This window comes from Astatotilapia calliptera, chromosome 5, assembly GCF_900246225.1.
Source record: "Astatotilapia calliptera chromosome 5, fAstCal1.2, whole genome shotgun sequence".
In the NCBI taxonomy this organism is placed as follows: domain Eukaryota; kingdom Metazoa; phylum Chordata; class Actinopteri; order Cichliformes; family Cichlidae; genus Astatotilapia; species Astatotilapia calliptera.
The window spans coordinates 18974517-19000527 of NC_039306.1; the positions used below are offsets into that span (position 1 = coordinate 18974517).

A 26011-nucleotide genomic window follows, 5' to 3' on the forward strand; every position below is an offset into this window, starting at 1 on the left:
AGTCATGACAAATCACCCTCCACCTTGCAAGGAGACGTCTGTAGGATGACAAAGCTACCCTTAGATATCGCCAGCGTCAGTGGAAGAGCAGTGCCAGAGAGCATAACCCACAGCTGTCCCAGTTAACAGATCTCAGTCTCAGTCTCAAATCAATATGCATCCGGTGAAAATTGTTTTTTCCACTTTTCTGTGTACTGCACAGAAGAGAAAAAAAAGAGCGTGATTTCCTCTCCTCAAGAGTGGTGCTCGCATCTCACCACAAGAAACCCAGACACTCAGTTCAGACGCGTTATGGCGTTGTGGCAGCTTCTCATGTGACAGCATCACCTTCAGATTAACAGGAACATACACTACATGGACCCCTACTCCCCCTAACACCCTCCCACCACCCCTTGCTGGCTTATACTGACAGCAATGTCGGCTAATAAAATATTAGCCTTTCCCAAAAGCCAGCACAAATCATTAGTGTGATCACATGTAGCAGCCTGCAGGTCTGTGTTTTCTGTGTGGGTGTGTGGGAGGGATTGCCCTTCCAACAAGATCTGATGTTGCCTTAATTATACAGTTCAGCAGTTGTAGACCTGAATATGCACATGCACAGTCACAGTCACAGCTGCGTCTTACATTCGCCACACCTGCTTACAGTCTCTTTCCATAGATTTTAGCCTGATATTCAAAGCTATGTGCTGATTTCTTAGTGCAACAGACGTCTGGTTTTTGATGCCTTTTTTTTTTTGCATTGCGCTGCTGCTTAACTTCTTTTTATTCCACAGTGAGTTTTAGTGGGCTTTTTATGTGTGGTCTGCAAAAGGACACCGTACGCTTTTAATAATGTCCAGTCTTCTTCGTGTTTCTGTTCGTCCAAGCATTTACCGTTCATCCCATCTATTCACTTTGGAACAGGTTTAAATCCTCATAGCTCCCTTGTAACCTCATGATTCTTTTATATCTTGATTTCTCTCTGGTATCCACCCTAAGGTATCTCATAAAGTGATGTCTACTGCTGAGAGACTGAGTGTACTAAAAGACCGAGGGAGGCATTATAAGAAATCGGCTGGGAGAGAGACAGAGAGTATATCATATGGCTAATTTAAACAGTCTTTTTAAGATTGTGGCTGCACATTCAGTCTGAATCTTGCCTTAACATATTCCTTTACAAAGACCTTGTGAGTGTTTAAGAAATAATGAGACAACGCCTGGGTTGAGACTGTAGATAGGAGACTTTCATCTGAATGAAAATGAGGTGCACCATTTTATGGGTTTGCCTATTAATATCAGTAAGGGTATAATATGCTTTATATAGCTTTATTCAAAAGCAAGTTCCACGTAGGAGGTTTTTGGGACCAATTCTGACAGTTTTACACTTTATTTACTGCAGTTAGAGAACTCTATCTGAGCCCCTGTATGAGTCTGTGAAGCTAGGGGAGCCACTCTTCTGCTTCTTCTCTTATCATAACAGCTTTGACTAAGTGCATAGTCATCCTGACTTATTGACCACAACTGAAAGGCAGTCTGACACAAGCTCCAAATAGTTCCTGTTTACAGCGATGAGCTCAGTGTCCTGCTGCTTTGGCATCTCCTTATTATCAGTCTAAAAACTCAACTGGTGGAGAACTGATATTGATATTAAATGCGGGTTTGAGTATTGATACTGGTACTTTACGAACCCAGACACAAGCAGAGTGCATGAAACCAATCACAAGTAATGGATACACTCAAATTCAAAGACTTTGAGCACACTCCAAATGCAAAGCAGTTCATATTGTTTATCACCAGGGAGGGGCATTTATAGAATATCATTGCTACCAATACTGTTTTTGATTCTGATTATAGGTTAGCGCCTTCACCTTTTCTCTTATTGATTCCTGATTTGTTTCTTTGTGGAAATAAGAAGTCCTACACAGTTTTTCAGCATCAGCACAATTGTTACATTATCTCTGTGGCTGAACACATTATAGTAACCGAGTAAAAAAAAAAAAGACTCAGTATGAGTTTGACATCATTGTTAGTCAATGCATAGCTGTCAGAAAAACAAGCCAGCATTGTTAAACGAATTGATAAGCTGGGAGGCAAAAGATTTAATTATTTGGAACCAGTTCTTCATTGGCACCCTTACTAATGACACTGTTATAAACAGAAAATGGATGTCTACCAGCACTGCTACTTTATGGCGAAAAATCACAATCAGTTATTTTTGTCTATAATGAGATCGCGATTATTTAACACAATTACTCACAGATGGAAAAGAATAGCGGCATTATCAAACTTTCAAAAAAGAAGAAACTTATTTTATCAATTAAAATGATTTTTTTTAAATACGTTTTACTCGTGAAGCTGGCTAAAACCACATATCCAAGTCAAGTACCATCTTCTTTGTGTTTCCAGGCTGTTCTGCGGATGAAACTGAACTTGGATGCCACGTTGAATATTTTGGCAGCGCAGACACTGTGTCCAGTCTAGTCACAACTACACACTGGATGCGTTTTGCCATCAGAGTAACAATCGCCACAAAACACAATACAGCTGTAGCTCACAGCTTGCGTGCTGTCTTTGAGGTTGCTTTTTGAAGGAACCTCTGCGTGATTTTTTGGGAAAGACCATTTGATATACTGAACCATGTTTCACATTTATGATGTGAGGCATTGCAGGATAAACTTAAAAGTTTCATCACTGCAACTACTACTTTTACATTTGTCCAGCAAGATTGGGAATATGTTGGCTCTAGAGTAAGCTTTCCCCTCATCTATGACTTGGCTGCTCATCATTTTTTAGGGGCAGCCAAGCTTGTCTGATGTTAAACAAAGCTACGTAACGTTGTCAGAGATGCTGTAATACACGCTTTATAACATTGATTTGGATCTTGTTGTCACAGCTTTTTTGGCAGGTTTGACCAATTGAAAAAACTAATTGAAAATCATTCATTCTGTGTCTGACATCTTTTCTGGTTGTTAGTGGCAACAACTAATAATCACTTTTTCTTATTTTTATATATTTTTTTACAGAAATTGCTTAAATGTGTGCCAACCCCTGCTTTGTTCCTCTTTAACCCCGATGATTCACTTACACGCAGAAACACTCTTGTCTAATGTCCAGCAGCCATTGAATGACAGAATTAAATCTGCCCTGCTGGATAATTATGAAGCTGTAAGTGTTTCCTTCTGGGAAATAAACATAACCTTGTTACATTTTCTTTCTTTCCTTTTTCTTTTTGATGTGACGTACCCGGCGCTGATTGAAAAACAAGTGCGATAGTTGTTGATGCTTTTCGACAAACAGATACTTAATGGTGGATTTACATTTTACTGATACACTGAACATGCAATTGGACATTCGCATCAAATAATGCCATTAATCATGTGCACATCTCATTCATCACCCTAACCCTTTCTACTCTGACCTTTAAATACTGCTAAATGGGAGGCACATTCATTCAGAAGCCTCAGCTACAGGTTCATTTCCAACAGAGAGAAAGCCTAAACCAGATACAAACATACACTACATCACAAGTATTTAAACTATCATCCTGTAAAAATAGCCCTGATTTGCTGTGGACATGGGCTCTCTGGGGAATCTTGTTGGGTGCACTTAGTTGCCAGTTGAGGTCTCTGTGGATCAGACTGTTCACACTTGGGACCTGGGAGTTATGAGAGCAGTGTAGTGTGACTAGATGGTCAGTATTTGTCTTTGAGTGGTTTTAATGTTGTGTCTGTAGCATCTCCACTGTATAGACTCTGAAACTTTATCCAGCTAAAATTAAGCACACATCAGTCTGATGACTACCCCTCTACCAACGGACCTAATTGGCACACCAGATGTCAGTGCGAAGACAATTTTTAATCCAAATGATAAAAGTAAATATAAATGAATGCCTGCTGTTTATTGTATAGCTGCAGTGGTTTTTATTGTTCAGTAAACCCTTTCAAAGCAATGTAATGGGTTGGTATATTGTATAGGCCAGTAATTAGATTTTTATTAGGACAATGAGTACTGTTAGTTAAAACATGGACTATATGAAACTTTGCTGGGAGGAAAGATGGAAATGCACAAAAACAGCAAGACTACTACATTTTGGAAAAAAAAGCTTTGATTTGATGTTAAAGGGAGCTGATGTTATTCTGTATTTAAACTGAAAACCGACTTGAACATTAGATGCTGATCAAAAAGGCTCTCAGCCATGACTCTTATGCTGGATATTTAATAGTGGATTAAGTTGAATTACTATGTCTATGGCCATCACTGTGCAAACAGCACTTTCAGTCTTTGTGGATACCCTCCTGTGCTAAAGTATTGACAGGATTAGCATGACTAGTTTTGTCTCACCTGTCTCACATTACATCGCCAGTCTGTCAATGCCCACTGCATGTGTTTTAGCAAGCACCTAAAGGATGTACTACAGATAAGAAATCACACTCATATCTGTTTAGTCAGTATTAGGGACCTCAAAGTAACTAGCTAGATTAGCTTAGCCTGAAGCTTGGGAAAATATCAAAAACAGCTCTGTCTGAGGGTAATGATAAAAACATGAGCATTTTTTCAGTACAAATTTCTCATGTGACATCATGCACACATTGCTTAATTTGTCAGACATATTGGATGTGATACAACCACCGGTTGCTAGGGCTAAATGTGTGCGCCCCAACTGGTTGGCAGGTGTTTCCTGGAGGTTTCTGGCTGTTGCTGGATGAAATCGTTTGCTTTGGGTGCTAGCACTGCAACAGACTGGCGTGGTGGTGTACCCCACCTCTTACCCTATGGCAGCTAGGATAGGCTCCAGCCCTCCCACGACCCTGAATTGGATAAACAAAAGAGGATGGATGCATGGATGCTAGCAGACTGTCACAGTTGCGTGTAGTTTTTCATGTTTGTCTAAAAAATACTCACTAACTACTAGCCCAAGGGTGTTATAACTTCAAAAAGTGAGAGGCAAACCTGAGATGGAGAAGGGTCACCTTCAAAGCAAAAATTGTGTCTCAGTGCTGCAGACAAAATGTTTCAGAAGGCGCAACTTTTACTTTGAAGGCAAAGCTTCTCCATTTCTGGTTTGTGTTGTACTTTTTAAAGTTTTACTACAACTTGAAGAGCTTACCAGCATTTGCAGATGAGTGCATCACTCCTATGACAATCAGAAGGAGGTTTTCAGGAACTAGTTGGGGAACAAACATTTGCCCCTAGAAACAGGCGTTTGCTACGGGGTGGACTGTAGACTCGTGTGACTGGAGCTTTATCAATCACTTTCACAGTGATTGCAGTCAACCTCCAGCAAAAAACCTAAAATCTAATGTTTGCCTCATGACCTGTGTTGGACAGATGGCCTGTGTAACCAGGGGCTTATTCGCTTTATTCTACATAGTCAGCGTGATTGTCACGTGTCCAAAAGTTGTCAGCACCTACATGTTTTTTGCTGTTGTCCGTTGATGGGAAACCTTCAGCTACATTAGACAGGGATAAGATTTTTCACAGTAAAACAGAGGTATGCTAAATGTTTCTCTCTGCAGTTAACTTATATTACTCTTCTCATATGAAAGTGGTAAAAATTTTCCCATCTAATTCTTGGCAATTCAGGGAATAGTGTTTCCTGTAATACTAAAAAATTCCTCTGAGATTTTCATTGTCTTGCATTTCAATTTTTAATTAATGTGACATTGGGATATTGTCACATGGATGATTAAGGCTGAGTAGACAATCTAATCATCTTTCTGCTTATTTGCGATCTAAAGTTTCACATGGGGCTCCCCAGCACGAAAGACTGGCAACACACAAATGCCTTACTATCCACTTTGTGAAGCAGTCTCTAGTGCTTTCGCCACAAAGCCACAAGTTGTTCTCAGTGGATTACCACTTACTGATGGATGAGAACATTTGAAGAAATCTTTTGAAAAAGTGTCCTCAAGTTTAAACTATGCTTTTGACTCTCATTAAGCCATGGTGCCTGAGGCTTTACATAAACCACAAGAGACTCCACTTAGTGCCTCGGTGTTTTAAATTGCAATTATTTTCTGAAAACACCTTGACATAGACTTAAATGTAGACTGCACAGTGGATCAACGGTAAGACGCATCAGCTACTAAAAAATGTTCATTTATCTGAGGCTTTCATGTCTGAATGCTTACCTTCGTAAAATCAGCAGCAGTGGCGGCAATCACGCCGAGTCACACCTGATAACATTAAGTATCCTTTTCAACATAGCGCGTCTGAATGCATGGAGTCAAATCCATTATTGGATTGGCGCACACAACACTGTACTGTGTTTATTCAGAGTGAGAGAGTTTCATGCATTTGTGCACACAGCACAACAGCAGTACTTCATTAATTAGTTATGTGAGATTATCCCTGACATTGAGACAGGATTGATCAGGATCTCACTGCAAATTACATTATGTACTTCACTTCAGGCAGGTGAACTGTAGTTTATAAGCTACATTTGTATATGTACAAGTTTGTATGGATCTATTCCCATAACCACATACACAATGATCAAAACAACTATCGCATTACAGCTGCTAATCAAAGAAAAGTTAAAATAATTCATTATATGTTACTTAGTGTCAGATCTTGCTCATACTACATAATATTGTGTGAAACTGGTAACTGCTCTGTCAATGTTCCCTGAGGATTATTAACATAAAACTGACCCATATGAATCACCGAATGCCTACATTTTAAATATTCATGAAGCCAGCAATGTTACATATCCCATGTCTGAGAAGGAATGAGTGTAGCCTCAGAAGGACTGAAAGTGATGGTCCGCCATAGACTGTCAGCAACTGTGTGAATTTCAAGTTCACAGTCGATAGATGAAAAGTAAAGATTTTCCCGATGGGCTCACTGCAGTAAACACAGAGCTCCTGTAGAGAGTTGAACAAGGTTAGAGTTTTGTGGCAACTCAAGTGTTTGCCAATGAGTCACAATTGCTAACATGCTCTATTTTAATTCCTTTATTCTCCCCATTATCGCCACACTTCCCTCACTGTGGATCCAGGGCTGCTGCTTCGACTGTCTTTGAAGATGACGGCCATGACTAAACAAGGTCTAAGTTGTTATGACAGTGGAAATCCTCCGTTCCTATTTAACTGTTGGCACCAGTGCTTGAAGGCCAGGGTGTGCAAGAAAACCCAAAGTTTACAGTCCTGATACGCCACCTTTGTGCCACCCCAAACAGAATGCTGAGGCGAGAACAGACCAGCTTTAAAGACAAGCACTTTACAGAAAGAGGCACTATAAAATAGGCAGCATTTGATTTACTCCTGGCCTCTGTTTTGAGTGGTCTGCTATCACATCATGAACCACAATACAATCTTTTAATGATATGTGCGCCTAATGCATCTCAGAGCTGAAGGACTCCAAAATGCATCCTTTATGAAGAAGCACTGCTGCTTATTTATATTCAGTAGCTGTTACAGCTATAAAAGCCCACTTAAGAAAAAGTCAAATGCAATGCATTTAAAATATATACTAATTTATTATAAAAGAAAAGGTCAGAAAAACAAAGTTAGGTTCCTTTGTTTTCCTAAGTCTAAACCCGGAAACACCACGTTTCTCTTAATGATGTTCACTATTCTTCTTTCAGTACTTTCAATCACTCCAAAAGGCTGCTGTGGTTATTTTCTTAAAGTTTCTGCATGTTAACAAAAGAAAAAAACCAAAAAGCTCGTAACCCCGTGTAGTTACTTCCAGCAGAGAGTATAATGAGTTTTTATTTCGGTGTTCTCGTTTATGCAATAGATGGCCTTGCATTCATGAGTAAAAAATAGCATGGACTGGGTGTTTGCAAATGTGTGCTTATAAGAATAAGCGTGTTAACTGGACTCAAAGACTTTATTTGTCACAGGCACAGTGGATATGTGTGCTTCAGTGCAGTCTGATATAGTGATCATAAAGCCATTTCCAGCAAGCGAACCTGAAAAGGATTTTTAAAACGTATGACTTTAAAAGTGTAAAATGTACATAAAGTGTGTAAAACTCAGTCTTGACCTTGCAAAGGGTAATTGAGAGAATAGCTGAGAAGCTTCTTGAGTTTTTTCAGAGCTAAAGCCTTTCCTATCCCTAGACGAATAGAAATATTTCCATGCTCAGTTGGCTCTCAGTAAACAATAGTCTCTTTAGTTAAACTGGTTATACTCCTAGCTTAGGACACAGATCTAATGTACACCTTGTTTTGTGTTCTCTTTACCTCTCTGTCAGGCCACCTCCATCAGACTCAGGACCTAAAGCAGGCGGCCAGATCGGTCATGGGACAGGTGACAGGTTGGCTTCCCATGACACCCCACAGCATGCTGCGCCTCATGGAGAGCAAGGCCAGGGCCATGTGGCCAGGAAGAGTCTGCAGGTGGACGTCGGTAGTAGCAGAACTGGGAGGTCCCCTTCTGCGTCCCCAGACCGAGGCAGTGTCCCCACCTCCCCTTACTCTGTGCCTCAAATAGCACCCATGCCCAGCAGCAAACTGTGCCCCGTCTGCAAAACCACCGACTTGATGGGCACTGGGGATGACAAGCCGAACATCAACACCTGCACGCAGTGCCGCTCCATGGTGTGCAACCAGTGTGGCTTCAACCCAAACCCTGACCTAACAGAGGTAGGTGGATCTGCTTCACCAAGATGTTTTTATTTTCAAGGATTGTTCTCTTTTATCTTTCACTACAGCAGACCAGTGCCACATAGTAAAGGTGAATTCATCTGATTCCCGGTTACTGTCAGTGAGGGAGTTACAAACGTAGTGAGCATCTGCCATGGTGCATTCGCACGGAAACAAAAACATCTCAAATACTGCTAAAAAGGTTAAAAAATGCAACCGTGTAATCGACTGCACAAACATATTTGGAATGAATTCATGCATACAGCATTGCAGACTGCCTCAGAGCTAAAGAGAATAAAAGGAAGAGGGTTACTCTCTAATGTTGACAAACTGAGCACAAGATTTTCCTTGTAATTTTGATCTGCTTTAAAATAGGACCAAGTCTAAACACCATCAGGTTTTGTTTGTTGTCACATGATTGTATTATTTTCATCATCAGTCAAATATGTGTACTGCACGTCTAAAGTCCTGTCAGTATAAACTTACCTGGGACGTTAGGAGGTACACCTTGCTAGTACCACGTTGGATCCTCTTTTGCCTTCAGGCCTGTCTTAACACTTTATAGCATAGATTCAACAAGATGATGGAAACATCCCTCAGAGATTTTGTTTCACATGATAGCATCACACAGGTGCTGCAGATTTGAGTACAGTGAAATCATTTTCATATTCATGAAAGCAGTTTGAGATGAGTTGAGCTTTGTGGCATGAAGTGTTCAAGGTTCAACATGTTGTGGCTTCAGAGATGATCTACTGCACTTGGTTGTAATGAGTTGTTGTTTGAATTAGTGTTTCCTTCCTTCCATCCTCCTCTGACCTATGGCATCAACCAGCCACCTTTGCTTTTTTGGACCATTTTCTGTAAACCCTAGAGATGGTTGTTTGACAGGAGATCACCAGTTTCCAAAACACTCACATACTAGACCAGCCCATCCATCAGACAACAACAGTTTCAACTTCAGCAGGTCGTCTTGACTACATGCCTAAACATGATTGGTTGCTGCCATGTGATTGACTCTTTATGATGAACAGGTGTACCTAACAAAGTGGCTAGTGAGTGTACAAACTGACTCACTTGTTGCTGTAGTGGAGGTCAGTCATTGGTGTCCTTTGCTCCTACGGGTTATCAGTAATTGAACTCAGTACCTGCTCACTTTCCAACAGCTATTTCACCAGCTATCGCCATGGTCTCTGGCTGCTGCACTTCCAGTCTTTTCCTCTACACCCTTTGTAACGTCATAGTGGTGTATGCATTTTTTTTTGAAGTGGGTGATTCAGGTGCTACAATTTGGTTTAATTTGTCTTTTGAATGTTATTTCTCATTGACATTTATGAGTAATGCTGTTGATGACAATTGTTATCAAGTTGGCTCTGACTGACTCATGGGTTGAATTGCACCAAATGAATGGGAGTCAAGATGTGAATTAGATGCATGTTGTTTGAGAGCTGTGAACTTCTGCTCCAGCCATGATTTCTCTTGATAGGTGGAGTATTTAATAGTTTGGTTGGCTTATAATCTTTCATCTGCAAAGACCTGGTTGCATGCACTTTTCCAAGGTGCATAGTAATATATTACTCACCCCCTACTAGCCATAATAAATCAGAGGCTCTTACCTCTAGAGCAAACTCTGTTGTTTATTCAGCTAATCTATCTTTACATAACACTTATGTGAAGTATATTGTGCCTGTATATTATACATCCATCCTTTCTGACAAGCACATCCTAATCATGCCCAGAGCCTCTTCTGAAAAATCTGAACAGATTCTTATATCATCCCAAAAAAGGAGCACAACACATTACCCCATCATTCGCAATCATTCATATGCGTCTAAACACTCATCGCTGTTAACAGGTAGCTAAGAAAGCCTATTGCCTTCATCTGAAAATAAATCACTTGCCTAATTTGAATTAGGCCATGCTTCACTGTAACTGTGAGTCAAGTGTGGCTGTGTCATCTGTCACAAAGTTTCAAATCAACTTCACTGAGTCATGTTGCAAATTGAAGCCAAGAAGCAATGTCAGTTACGCTGGCCTACAGGCTATCAGAGCGACCGTAGGCTGAGTAAATATTAGGATGCAGAATATAATGTTTAGGTTTTTTGAACGATAAATGCGTGCATGTAAATGTACTGCCCAATGGGTGTGTGTAAGCTTGATGACATGTATGCATCGGGTGCATAAGAGAGGAGACTGCAAACGTTGGAAGAAGAAAGCAGTGGGGAATGGAAAGATGAGAAAGAAAAAAGCATGGACCAAAGTGGAAACAGACAGTAAAGAATAGATCATGGCAGGGAGTGAAGGAGAGCATGGCAGTAAAGAGAACAGCGGAGGTGGGTGCTTTTCAGCTCAGGCTTGGTGTGCTTGTCAGATCCTGACAGAGAGAGAGAGAAACAGGGAGGGAAAATGTCCAGCCTCTGGAGACCTGAAGATTTACCCCCTTAACCTACTTAGGATGGATTTGGCTTCAGCCTCACTACAGCATATCTAAAACAGCCTTATCACTCATCAGGGAAACTGATGACAACCAAGGTGATGATAATGCAGAAGATGACGATGACAGGAATTACGATTACAGTGATGGGAACTGGCCCAGAGAAAGGATAGCCATAGCAAGGCTGTGTCAAAATCCACACAGGGATTCTCTTGATTCTTAATAGTAAAATATTTGTATATAAACATATATCCTGTCCTGTATAATAACACGGTTTTGGGATTTTCTGAGATTATAATCTTGTTTTCATTTGAACATTTGGTGTTTTGTGTGAAAAATTACCTGAAGAATTTTCTCATTCGTTGTAGTTTCAGGATTAGACCTGTGATGACAACACACTATTAGGACCACTTCTTGTGCAAGAGATGTGTGTCTGCAAATAGTTTACAGAGACCCACTGAAGTCCCCCAGATTATCAGGATAATATGAGCAAAAATCTGTCATTGAAGAGGATTTCCCATTAAATCACAGAAAGATGGCAGTGCCGATTAAAGTCCTGATAGCTGTGGATGATTTCATGTTTGGATTTTTGAGCACAGACTCAAATAGCGGGGCTAGCCTGGATTTTCTTTTAAGAAGCCACATTATCTTGTAAAGAGAATCTCTCTTCACTCTTTGAGGGGTGAAGATAATTGTTGCAATGCACGTCAGAGCTGTGTTAAACTACCTCTTGATGGTAATGCAATTTGGATGTAAACAGCGAGCGACAAATGGATCTCACAGACCGCATCTGTTACGTGGCTGTCAGTCAAGCTGAGAAGACAAGTTTTATTTAGACATGATAGCTACGAATTCAGACATGCCAGCTATCGTGCACGTGAACTAAGACTTACATGTGACGTGACGTAGGTAGCACCGAAATGAGAAAACGAGAAAGCCAGAAAGGCAAGAAATGAGACGGTCTAAAGGCAGCCTTAGAACAACAAAGAACAAGAGCAGTGAGAGCGATACTGAGAATACCACAGACATTCTCCCCTGACAGTGTTCTCCCACCACCATACAGGGGAACATCTGCTTCATAATTGGTCCAATTTCTATTTATAGACCCTACCCTCCTTCTGTCTGCAACGGTGGCCCGGTCCTGAGAAGCCACAGCTGAAAGAAGGAGGGAGAGGAAGAGAGAGAGAGACAGAGCTGGTTGAAAAAGCTGTGCCGTAGCAGGAGGAGACAGAACGGGAGGAGAAAAAAAAGCATCATCATAAATTAACCGTAATAGCCAGAGTGTTCGTACTGACACTATCTATCTCTGCATAAATTCAGCGTAGGGAGAAAAAAATACCCCAACAACAACAAAATGGAGAAACAAATCAGAAAACAATGCTAAGATGCTTTTGAAAACGAAATTTTTTCTTCATACAGTTTGGTGATGAAGACACACCCCTGACATGGAGCTGAAACATTCTTCAAACAAGTCATGAAACAATGACTCTTTAAAGTCTTTGTTTCAGAAATGCCTTGGAGGTTCTTCTCTTTCTTTCTTTTTTTATCAACAATCCCACAAGCTGAAAGAGCAGTTTTAACAAATGCTCCCACACAGAAGCACTCTATCTCCTCATTCGAGTTTAAAATATAGCAGGTAGGTGGCCACAGTTTACAGTTGCAGTAGATAGATTTAGCAACCAAACCAAAAGCAGTAATATCGATTTGGACTCTACAATAAAATGTTTCCAATCAAGATCAGACAAAAAGCTTCAGTAATCAGATGAAACAGGCAGACGTTCAGTATAAAAAGAAAGAGAGAAACCCACTGTACATCTGTTAGGCACCAAACAGCAGACTGGCCTCGTAGACACTGTGTACTGAAAACCACAGATTAGATTACTGAGCTATTGTCATTGTTAGTTAGTGAAGGCCCACTTTCTAGCTTCAAACGGAGAATTTTTGCCATCTTGGTTTTGAAACTGGACACAATGAGTGAGGCACAGGGCTGACTAAAAAACTGAGGCTCACTACATACTCTTTGGATAGTCATATGTCTGACAAACGAAAAAAACAAAAACATCCCTCTAAAAGGCATAAATTCAATTACCCTTGAAACTAGAAACTGAGACCACAAACTGATCAGGAAAACATATACTGGGTGCACAGCTGGACGTCTTTTGTACACAAGCTTACAGTTAAACACTACATTTCTCAGTCAGACATGGGACTGTTTAAATCGACTTTAATGCTCTAAAGTTCTAATCCCAAGGCTGAAAATCAATTTTCTCAAGCGACACCAACCGGGGAGAGCAAGCTGTCCATAGTGTCATAAGTAAACATTCTGTAATTTTCAAGCGTGCTCGAAGGCAGCTTTGTGGGTTGTGAGTGTTTCAGGTATGGTATTGATCCCAGTTTGACCTTAAACTTGTGATTACTTCTTAACTTTTAGAAAGTGCGCTGTGTTCTTCAAACTGAGGGCCACTTGAGTTTTTTGCTGAGCTAAAAGGAATAAAAGAAGGAGTCTATCTGCATATGTGTGACTGTTTATATTTCTTAAATAGAGTTCAACCAGTCTGCTTCCTGTTCGGAAGGTGAATTTGTCATATGGTGTAGAGCAGCTTGAATGCAGACTCCTGAACAAACTGATGATGAATCCAGAAACAGGCAAATATGGTCCAAAATCCAAAAGAATAACACAGGTGCCTCACACACCCACACACGTAACAAAAACAAGAGGATTATATATTTAGTCGGAGTAACACAAACACACAGGTGTACTGTCTCTCTCGCACTCACGGCAGGTACACAGTATGATGCTACAAAGAACTGAGGCCAGGTAATCGAGGAAAGTGGACACAGGAGGGTGACGAGACACAGCTGAAACTGATTAAAACAACACAAGGAAGTAAATACAAGGCACAAGAGACAAATGACTACCAAAGTAAAACAGGAAGTGAGTAACAGAAACACAGAATATAAAGCACTTCACAAAAGAGGACTAATAAGATCTCATAGAAAACAACAAGGAATCAAACTGAAAGAACTGCTGGAGAAGAAAGGATGTGTACTGTTGAATATTATTATAGTTTTCATTTTTTGTTGCTAGAAATTGTGGAGATGCAGAGTAAAATTCTTAATTTTTCCCATAGCTGAGGCCTTGCACTATTTGGACAAAAATATTGGGTCACACCCCTTAATCTTTGAATTCAGCTGTTTACTGTGCCATTGCCATGGGTGTGTAAAAGCAAACAACGGGCCATGAAGTCTTTCTTTACAAACATTTGGGAAACAATGGGTCATTCTAGAGAGCTCGATGTATTTGAGCATGATACTGTAATATGATGCCACCGTTGAAACAAATCACTTCATGATGATTTTTTTTTTACCTCCTAGATATTTCATAACCAACTGTGAGTGGTGTTATTGCATAGTGGAAGCGTTCAGGAACCACAGCAACTCAGCCCAAGTGTTTAGAGAACGGGGTTGCTGAGTGTTGAGGCTCATAGTGCGTAAAAGTCACCAACACTCTGCTGACTCAATAACTTCCTCTGGCATTAACATCAGCACAAAAACTGTGCCGGCAGCTTCTGGGCATGGGTGTAAGACGTAGTACTTGAGTCGATATAGTGCATGTTTGTTTGTGGAATGACACAAACACAAGCGATCTGTTTGAAAGTTTTAAGGTCTTTCAGATTTTCATCACATTAGCACTTAGTGTTTAGTGAGATGACATTTGCCATTAGCAGATGTTATTCTATTTGCCCAATAAACAGTCAGCAAGGCTGACACAGGCAATCGGATTGGCTGATATGTTGGTGCATTGCAGAAAAAATAGTTTTCTCTGTATGTTGCTGTATGTTTTCAGGGACATTATTAGTGGGCATTCATGGTTCTCAAAGTATATTTTTAGCTGATTATTCTGCAGCGCCTGCCTAATTTGGCAGTTCTGCTTCACAAGCTCACTTGGGGTGTTTTTTGTTTAATTCTGTGCTTATTTGTGTCCTTTTGATAAAACAGTAATGTTATATGTGTGTCTGTGCTAACTCTGTTCCACTGGCTTATTTAGGGCCTTTGTTTATAATCACAGTACACATACACACACATTTACATGCAAATATAGAGAAAACTGCAAAGCAAAGTTAGCCTACACATTAAATACAATCTAGATTTTGTCAAATATCAATATAAATAATTAGACGCTACCTGAATCAGCAGTGTGTTTGCTGACAAGCCTCATTCCTCGGTCAACAAAAGAATTCATCACTCACTCAAGCTGCAAGCTGCAGTTGGCCTTTCGAAACGGCCACATTTTGAGTGGGTAATGTATTAGTTATATAAATGTAAATACAGTGATATGGTCATATCAGTGAAGGATAAGTCCATTATACCCCAGAGGAGGCAGAGGACGGTTCCTAATCCCCTCAAATTAATTCAGATATTTAGCGTTAGACTTTTCTAATCCCCCTCTAACTCTGGATGATGTGGCACAAGAGATTCAGTGACATTCAGATCTGGCAAAGTGTAACACAATGAGAATGTTTCATGAATCACTATTAAAGTTTCATTTTAGTGAAAGACAGCATTGCTTCTGTCTGACATGGGTGAGCTGTGAAGAATTTAATGTAGGAAATCAAGATGTCATTTGGTTAGATTTAGAGTAGGAGATAAATCATGTATGAAAATACCATTTAGGGGAATCTCTTCAAGATTCACTTAATTTTAGTGAATGTGATCTTTTTTCTCTCGATCCTTCTAAATTATTCTTTCCATGAAGCTGTTGATCTTTGTGTGTCTTGCTCTCTTTTGATGAGAGATTCATTTTCTTCCGTTTGACGATGCTAAATAACATCAGAGCAAAAAAACCCCCCCAAAAACCAAAACATGTTCTGAAATGAATTTATTTCTGAGTCTACCTACTAGTCAACAAATGTTTTTCCAGGTTTTTCAACAAAAACATTGAGTGCATGTCTTTTGGTCACACCCTAAACTACATGATACAATACATACACTTACACAATATTCAAATAACCATTTAGCCAGTATGATATGCACAGTCGACTATTTAGGTTTTTGGACAATGACACAAATTTTGTAGTTTTTCCTCTGCATACAACCGCAGTGTTTCTTAAATCAAATATTCAATATTTGAATATAATTCTATAGCCTTAATTCTAGGTTTTTAACAAAAGTATTGTATTGACTGTTCGATGTGTGGTTGTTTTCAAGTTTTGAACTTGCACTTTTTAGATGTTCACTGGAGCTCTCTAAACAGAGATGTTGATGCAAGTGAAGGAGGCTGACAATCTGAAATAAACCTGTGAGAGAGATTTGGTAGTTCGGGAGTGTCCATCTGCTTATCCATTTTGGGGTTGTGGGTGGGAGCTGGAGCCTACCCTACCTACCATAGGCTACCAAAGGACATACCCTGGACAGGTTACCAGGCGTGTCACAGGGCTAACACACAGAGACAGACAACCGTTCACACTCATATTTGGACCTATAGGCTATTTTTAATTTAATAAAATTTTAGTTATATAGCACCAAATCACAACAACAATTGCTTCAAGACACTTAATCTTGTAAAATAAAGGCACCCTTTGAGCAAGCACTTTGGCGACACTGGAAAGGAAAAACTCAATTTTACCAGGAAGAAACCTCCAGCAGGACTAGGCTCAGGGAGGGGCGGCCATCTCCTCAATTATTTGATGTGAGGAGATGAAGACGAGATTAAGACACACTATGGAAGAGAGCCAGAGATTAATAATAACTAATGATTAAATGCAGAGTAAACTATAAACACATAGTGAGTAAAAAACGTGAGTGAAACAGTAACCCTCAGTGCATCATGGGAAGTATGTGGCGAGAACCCACACAAACATGATGGGGAGAACATGCAGACACACAGAAGGTCCCCTGCGAGATAGTGGATTCAAACCCAGGACCTTCTTGGAGTGTACAATACATTCTTACAAAGACTGAATGCACTGGGCAACTTGGCAACACCAAAACACCTGAAAGGCCACTCTATATATTGACAGCCACTAAACTAAAGTGGATGATTGCAGAATTCTTCCTCTGGTTAAGAAAAACAACAAGTCAAGAACACTCTTGAAGAAGTTGGGGTATTATTGCCAAAGTTTACAGTCAAGAGGCACCCTCATGAGTGCAAATACAGAGGGTTTTACAACAAATGGCCAAATCAGTGGTTACAACCAGCTATTTGATAACAAGAAGGCCAAATTAGACTTTAAACATATAAAAGTGTCTGCTTTGTTTGGGGAAAAAATTATTTGCACAGGTTAACTTGTACCAGAATGATGGGAAAAGAAAATGATGCAATGTTATGATGTGGGGATGGCTGCCAGTGGAACCAGGGCACTAGTATTTATTGATGATATAACTGCTGATAGAAGAACTCTGAAGTGTACAGAGCTATACTCTCTGCTCAGATTAAACCAAATGCTGCAAAACTGATTGGACGGCGCTTTACAGTGCAAATGGATAGTGACCCAAAGCATACCGCAAAAGAAACCCAAGCGTTTCTTAAGAAAAAGAAATGGGATATTCAAGTCAGTCACCTGATCTCAATTCAATTAAGGCCTAGCAGAGTGTCTCAAGGGACGAAACAGCATTTGGTTGCTATGTTTGTTTGTCCAGTTACTTTTGAGCGTCTGAAAATGTTAAACCCCTTGAATTAAAACTTTAAGTCTGCACTTCAGTCACATTTGTATTGTCTGATTTTAAATCCACTGTGGCAGTGTGCACAGGCTAAATTACAAAACAATGTGTCATTGTCCAAAAACGTGTGATCCTAACTGCACATACACGACAAACATACACCATTATATAGAGAACACCGATCAGAAGGTTTGATAATGTAAGTCTTTCCAAACAGTTATATTTGGACATCTCGATGTTGCGCTGATGATTTTAAATAGATAATTTTAACAAAAATAAACAGTATAACATACAGTGTTTCAAGTAATTGTCCTTCCTTTGCAAACCTCTTATCCTATTTACTGTAAATCATTTCATAAGAAAGTGAGACAAAAAGCTCCTTAGTGAACACGTATGTTCAAATAACGAAATAATTATTCTGTGAAACTTATGTCAGGGTTTGGGTGGCTGTTTTTCCACACTGTGCTTTTGGATGTAATCATAGACTGGTTTAAAGTGGACAAACAGTGGGAACTAGGTCAGGAATCCAGCCGAGACACTTCATGCTGCATTTTGCATATACCAAAATATTTTGCAACAAGAACTGCCAGACACTAAATCTGGGACACTGTTTTAATTATTACACCATAACCTACTGCAGTTAAAGTCCATCTTACAGTAGTCTTTTCTGTATGGAAAAATTGCACAGGAATCTTTAGTCAGTTTTCCTAATAGTGCCCTTGTTAGAACTGGACACGCAGAAAGATCACTTTCAGCAGTTTGGTATAATTCTTTGACTCCGTGTTGCAAACAATGACTTCTTTTAGGCCTTCTACTGATTATTTAATCTGTCATCAAACAGGATTGTACTTTGCACTGTTATTGCACATTTGTTGCATGGCCTATCAGACCACAGAAACTTTTCCCTCGCAGCAAATCTTGCTAATTTTCTGGCTGTGTGTGAAACATCCAGACAGAAACATTTGAAATCGAAATGCTCTTGGCTTTTCAGTAATACTCTCAAGTGACAATAATGACACATGATGTACTGTAGACTCAAACGGTATTGCAGAGTGGAGTCTAGAGCTCTCTGTGGCAAAATCTCAAAGGAACTGACTATTAAAAGTTTCATAAAGGTAGCAACAAATCCTTTGCAAGGGAACGGTATTGCATTGCAGTGCACAAGCGTTCATCATATCATGCCGATTTCCTCTACTGTAGATCACGATTTAATGTTATGCACTCTGCACTACTTTCCCGCATACTTATTAATACCATGACTCCCTGCCATTCCCAACACTGCACCAGTATACCTGGTGAGAGAAGTTGAATAGTATGCATGAAAAGAAATTTAACAGCGATTCCCCAACAATGACTCAGGATTTTCATTAGCTTTGTTTCCCTGCTTGGTAACATTCAGGAGTAAAACAGATGTGTTTTATTGAGACTGTTCTCGTGTAGTTGTTTGTAGAGCTGCTTGTGTTTGAGTTTAGCAGAGGCTGGGAGACAAATTGACAGAGAGAAAGAGAGAAAGGGGGAGCGAGGCATAGGGAGGAATTTCAATGTCTTTGGCCCAATTTGCAAGGAATTGATAAACCACTGCATTCCAAGTGTCCCGATCCCCAAACTGCAGTGCTCAGCTGCTGTACATACCGCATGGTGATACTGCATTGTGATCTCTAAGACAAAGCTGCTTTCTTCATCTGCATCTTTGTCAGCTGAAGTTTGGATGTGTCTCAGCGCGTTCGTTATCCAGCTTTCCCGGGGAATGATGGACGGCATGATGTCTCACACCTGTCAACGAACGCACGAAGAAGAAAAACAGGGAAACTTTGTGCACCTGTGTGATGTATGCAGTGTTACATCTTCTAACGTCTGTATATGTGTCAGACTCCAAGACAGCAGAAGACAGAAGCACGCACTCGTAAATGAGAGGTAGACACTCTCAGCATAGTTCTTTGTTACGCGACTATTTTGGTACAAACATTTACCTGGCAGTGTGGCAGTTAGCTTTCTGAAATTTACCCTCATTTGAAACTAGCTGTGTATGAATTTCTGGCTCTGAAGAGAGTCGTCATAAACACACAGATGATGATGGAGCTGGAAGAAGAAAATTAGATGGAGTGATGGGATGTGAGAGATGCAGATAACAAGGAGAAATGAAGATGAGTGCAGGAGAAAAAGATGGAGGACTGCAAAAGAGAACTGATAGAGAGGCAGGGGAGGAGACACAGTGTGCAGTGTGCTTGTGTGTGTGTGTGTGTGTGTGTGTGTGTTTTTTGCTGATACAGATCAGATTTCATAAAGATCCACATGATTGCCTCATAACAACGGGGACGCAGAAAGGAATGAGATGGAGAGGTGAGGCAAGCAGAGACATGAAGAAATTGATAAATAGCTGCTTGCCCTTCGCGCAGCTGCTTTCTTTGTTTTTTCCAGAGTGTTTTTCCCCCTTGGTGAGCTTTATATGATTATCCTAACAGTGTGTCTGAAAAAAAATGTCAATGACAATAATTGTCATAGAAATAGGAGTTTCTACACGAGTCTCTGATTAGATAAAGTGTGCAGTGTTAGATGGCGCTGTGTTGGCTTTTTTCACTGTCCCCAGGAGTCACCTCTGCACCCGGCTTCTCAGTTTCCCTGATTGACAGTGAAAACCACGGCCTGATCGCTCCTTATACCAGGAACTGGCAGTGAGCCAGGCAGTAGGCTAAGGTGCTGCTGAGCTTGTGACTTACTCTGTCTACACGGACTTACTGAATGACTGACTGATCGAATGACTGACTTAAGAGATAAAGAAATACTGTGAAGCAGGTGAAGAGGTTGCTAAACATTTAAAAGCAGTCAACAGTCAAATTTTGAGCTATTGCAATAGATTCATTAAAGATTTTGTTGCAATAAGAATAAGATAATATATAATTAAAAACTGCATTATCTTGTTATTAAAAAATGACTGTTAAGCAGAGGGAAATGTAGTCTATTACTGCCCCATCTGGTTGAAAATTTCAAGCCCATGCCTCTTACAAGAACAGATAGGTGTGGTCAGAAAGCAGCAGCAGGGATTCGAAGAAGAGTTAAAGTTCTTCCCGATGACTAAAGCAGTGCTGTAAAATCATGTTAGCAATCTCAGAGTCGTGCTTGTCATAATATGTGTGGTAGTTTTCTGATGAGTGTTTCATCTGTGAACTGATGAATAGATTTTTAATTTCCTTCACTTTTAACACAGCCTGAAAGCTTCTCTTTGCATAATCAGAATTTGATCCAGAAAGGCAGATAAAAAACTAGACTGTAGAAGAGTTGGATCAGGATAGGATTTTATGGCATTTATGCCGTATGCACTCACTGCATAGAGCCTGCAGGCAACCAGCCAGCTCAGCCGGAGGAAGTGTCTAACACACATGATCTCCCCGATTGGTTGTTTTTTTTTCTCCACCCAGAGGAAGCAGCTGCCTGTTAGCAAGTGCTACAGCTACAGAAAATGCTGTCTATCTCAGCACTACTGTACTTCTGCCCAGATCAGGATAGTTACTGTAGGTGCTGTATTGCACCTGTAATCATACCTAATGGTGAGATCAATGTGTGCTGAATATGACAAACTCAATTCTACATCATCTAAACTAGAATTCTGACCACTGGAGGCAGAAAAAAGTGCAGCGTTGAGAGATGTGAGTCATATCACTACCCATATCTCATTTTTTGCAGCAGTTCAAATAGTGAATAACTATAACTGAATAATGAAGTGCAATGAAATGAGTGCAGTCCGATCAGGCTTCAGCAAAACTCGATGTTATGAGTGGGTTTAAGTTAGAGAGCTTCTTCTTCAACCAGAAATCCCAGCATAATAGTGAGTCACTGCTTTACAATATGAGGGGCAATACTACAGTTAAGGTCCAGTGACTCATAGTTAAACTGTGAAGTGACTAAATTATGTCTTTCTTCCTCCTGTTTATCTAGTAGTATGATACAATTTTGCTTAATCTTGATTTAATACATGTTGTCAGATACCAGACGGCTTTAGAAATGCATTAATAAATACAAGAGATGCATAAAATAGTATGAAATCTTTGCATTTACTGCATTTATCATATGCTGATATCAGCTTATGCAGAGTTTTATTAAAAACTAAACTTGTAGAGTCATTGTTGATAAATATTTTATCAGTATACCCCTTTCTAGTGTATGATATTTGATAAACAAGTTTTTGAGACTTCATCATCATCCTCAGTGGGATTTTCTTTCACCTGAAAACGTAAATAAATTGCACAGCACATGTTAAAGCAATAAATTGGGAAAGAAATGCCATTAAAATGAAAACTTATGTGTGCAGATGGATATTTATTTATTTTCTTTACTTGTCAGAAGGTTCAATAAACACTCCATACTCAAAAAAAAAATGTTTTCTGGAAATTATTTCATGTTTCAAGCTGTAGAGGGTTAATGTGACAACTCCGCTTGAATCCACACTGAAGTCTGCTCAGCTGTGATGTGTACTCTGCCACATGTAGTGCTGAGTGTATTGTAAATTATGGAATAATGGAGCAGGAACATCTCCGCTGACAGACTGTTAGTTAAAAGCATTTTCAGACTGCCCTTTTTTTTAGCATTACACTTTTTTTTAGAAATTCTTAGAGTGCAAATAATTCTCAGGGAAAGTTGAACTAAAATCTTTATGAAATCCAGATTCACAGACTGAAAGGCAATTTTGACCCTAAGCTCTAAGGAAAAAAAAAACCCAGTCCAGCCTTCCCAGCTTGTTCTTTGAGGCCCAGACCTCCAAGCGATAACCCAAACCTACAACCTTTTGCTGCCTTCATTTATAATTCATTAAGGTATTATGCAATGACCACGAATCCAAGACAGTTACAATAGTGTGGCAGCTGTCAGAGCACCAGGATGCCAATTACAGTCTATGGCCATGTGGCATCACTAGCGCCTCTTTCTGGCTTTCACCTTTTTGTGTGTGTGTGTATGAAGCAGTAAGTGAACAAGAAATGAAAACAAGAGGCAAAGAGATCAACAGGAGAAACACAAGGAGATTGGAGGAATGAATTTAATGAGGAGCTCTCCACGTTATGTAATGCAAATATGAAATCATGAGAAAGCAAAAAGGAAAGAGACTCCCAGAAAAGACAGAGGAAGGGAAGATTATAAAATCAGGGGCAGCAGTGATTTACTGAGGATTTTCAGAGTTCATCTCATTTGTCAGATTTATTTCACACACATTTTGTTTATGGGTAAGTGATGGGTAGCAATAAATGCCTATGCGGAGGCATGGGGATACTCAAATCCTTCCTCAATGAGATATTTTACACCATTCACAATTATTTTGCGGTTGAATCATTTTCCACACACAATATTTCCCATTCAGAGCAGGCTGGAGGCTACCCCAGCACGCACTGGATAAAGGACTGCGCCCAGTCTGTCACATAAACAGATCAACACACTCATTCACATTCACACCCATACAAGCATTCTTCAGTTTTTAGTTCATTTTACTTGGATATCTTTAGAGAGGGAAGAGAAATTGGACTAGTGGAGTTTATGGTTCACTAAATCACTGTGGATGACATGAAAACACAGTTACTCACACCCAGTCCTTGCTTTTATAGTTTCTGGTGGTCATTTTATAAAAAAGCTAATGGTAATGTTTGTCACACTGCTAGTGTTTTATACTTCAGTGGGAAATCTACAATGTAACCTACTGCCTCTGTGCAAACCCCTCTGAACCATGCACCTTAACACAGGCGGTTGCTTGATGTGCGTCTCCCTAAAAATGTAAATACACGTCAGGTTGGCACACCTGGATTCATCCTGCTCACTTTCGACTACTTTTTCACAGCAGTTTTTAAATATATCAGTGAGAGAAAAACAACCATCATCTCAGTATAAGGAATAACATCAATATAAGGACACACATAAGTTGGCAAATTCCTGGAGAGAGTGTTGAAACCATCGGAATGGATGTGAGGGACTTTACAAAAAAGTGGAAAAAGTTGAATCAACCACGATAAAGAGTGGGGACACAGGTGGGAAAAAGTCCCAGCATTTTATTGGTTTCTGTCAGCCAGCAATATGTATGAAACACGAGCCACACACACACACATAAAAATCATACCAACGACATCGGCCACTTCTACAAGTTATATCGTAGGCACTCGAAAGATTCCCAGTGAAAGCCTAAATCAGACAAGATGCTACCAGTGATGCTGTTTCTATCGTTGACTTGACATTACGGTCATAAATGAATGCAGTGGATTTTCAGCTTTTCACTTGCTTACATGAAGACTTAGTTGTGTCTGCTTTTGCAGTCAAAAACAGCACATTCATGTGTTTGCCTTTGTGGGGGAAACAGAGTTAAGAAGCTTCCATGCTGAAAGCGAGTGGCAGAGCACTGATTGTTGCAGCAACAGGCAAAATAAAATAGGCTGGTTCCAGTTTTAACTTTTCATAACTTTGGGGTGAGAAATTAAAGTGACTACCAATAGGAGCGAATGATACTGCTGATTGACACATGAGGGGGTGGTAAGTAGATTAGAGAATTACCAAAACAACTGAAAGCCAGAATGCCCACTAGCAGCAACCTGTCAGCCACGGAGTGATGTGTGATGAGTGAATCACTTTTTATGTGGCTTTAAAGTTCGCAGTAGAGAATCTAGTGAGTAAATGGTAATGTTGGTCTGTGAGGTAGCTGCTTATTCTTTCATTCTTTTTTCAGGGGTGTCAGGCTTGCTACTAGGAGAGCATGTTGACATAGTGAAGTAGAGGAGGAATGGAGAAAGAGGCTTGATTATCACCGGGACTTTTCAGGCTGCCTGCAAGACTTTTCCTTGCTATCAGTTTGTGGCACCATGGTAAAATCACTCAGTAGCCAGCAAGATAAAAATGCAACCTTCTTTCAGCAGTTGCAGGAAACTGATTATTCAATGAATTTCTATTTTTGTATCCAGTGTACCCCATTGTGAAAACAAGATACTGTAGCTTATTGCCATTGCCTTGTTTTTCTTTCTTTTTCAGGTCCAAGAGTGGTTATGTCTAAACTGTCAAATGCAGAGAGCACTGGGGATGGATATGACCACACCACGTTCCAAGAGTCAGCAACAGATTCACTCTCCTTCTCATGCAACCAATCCAGAACCTAAACCTAACGCTTCAGCTCAGCCCACACCTCAGACACATACACCTCCTCAGACGCAGCCTCCATTGCAGGCCCATCCAGTGCCTGGCCCTACCAAACAGACTGGTCCAGCTGGCGCAGGTCAGCAGCAAGCAAGGCTGCCTCCAGGGGCAGTCCCTCTCCCTGGGATGGCCAAGGCCCCATCCCAGCCTGATTTATCCCGTAGTTCACCCGCCCACCAACCCCAGCACCCACGCCAGGACCAGACGCGCAGTGCAGGAAGCTCCCCTTCACGACAGCCCCCACCTCCAGAGCAAACCTTCGGGAAGTTGTTTGGCTTTGGTGCGTCTCTTCTCAACCAAGCAAGCACTCTGATATCAGAGACTACTCAACCCCAACAGCAGCCCCCTAAACCAGCCCCCAAACCAGGAGGACCTCCTGGTCCAGGAGCTGGGGCAGGTAAACCCTCAGGACCTCAGTCTGCACAACAAGGGCCTCGGCCCCCTTCTCAGCAGCAGCAACAGCAAAGGGGACAAGAGGCCAAAGCCTCTTGTCCCCTTTGTAAAACAAATCTCAACATAGGCAACACAGCAGAACAACCCAACTACAACACCTGCACACAGTGCCGCTCTCAAGTGTGCAACATGTGTGGATTCAATCCCACTCCACACATAGTCGAGGTAAGATTCTGATTTCCAACACAAAATGGCATGTTTTTGTGAAAAACGCTGAATTGTTGCATACTCGCTACAATGGTTGTTATCAACTTGATGCTGCCAGGTCATCTTGGTGTGTTCTTGGTGTGAACAACTTCATTTCACTGAGGATGACTGCTTGTACGAATCCAGCATGTGGCTCCAGGGATTGTCAAATAGACAGCAATTGCTGCATTTATTCTATCCTTGAGAATCACCGTGACTCTGATTCTCTTGTTCCTTGGTATTTTTTTTTTAAGAATGACCCACTCTTTCTCACTCTCATTCTTTAACACAGAGCTATGAAGGCATTATTACAAATGATAACTAAATGATAAATAGCTAACTTGATAACATTTCTTCATTGATATTTGGAGCCTTCACAGCTTGCACAAACAATATTTTACATAAGCCTGTGAGCTTCTCCTTTTTCTCCTGCCTTTCTCTATTTCACAGTCGGGACCTGCTTCATTCAGCTCCGTCAGGGCCTTTCATGTGGTTAGCAGAGTGAAGTCCAAGCTGTGACTCACCTCATCAGTGACTACCCTGGAGAAGCGCAG

At 40.5% G+C, this 26011-nt stretch overlaps 1 protein-coding gene across 3 annotated transcripts in view; it reads left to right on the forward strand.

Moving 5' to 3' along the window:
• Positions 1-26011, forward strand: part of bsnb (bassoon (presynaptic cytomatrix protein) b) — an 80647-nt gene that overhangs the window by 933 nt on the left and 53703 nt on the right. For all 3 annotated transcript variants that reach the window (XM_026167801.1, XM_026167802.1, XM_026167803.1), the window contains exons 2-3: positions 8182-8572; positions 24657-25436. In XM_026167801.1, the coding sequence (XP_026023586.1) occupies positions 8182-8572; positions 24657-25436 (1171 nt within the window). The remainder of the gene's footprint in view (positions 1-8181; positions 8573-24656; positions 25437-26011) is intronic.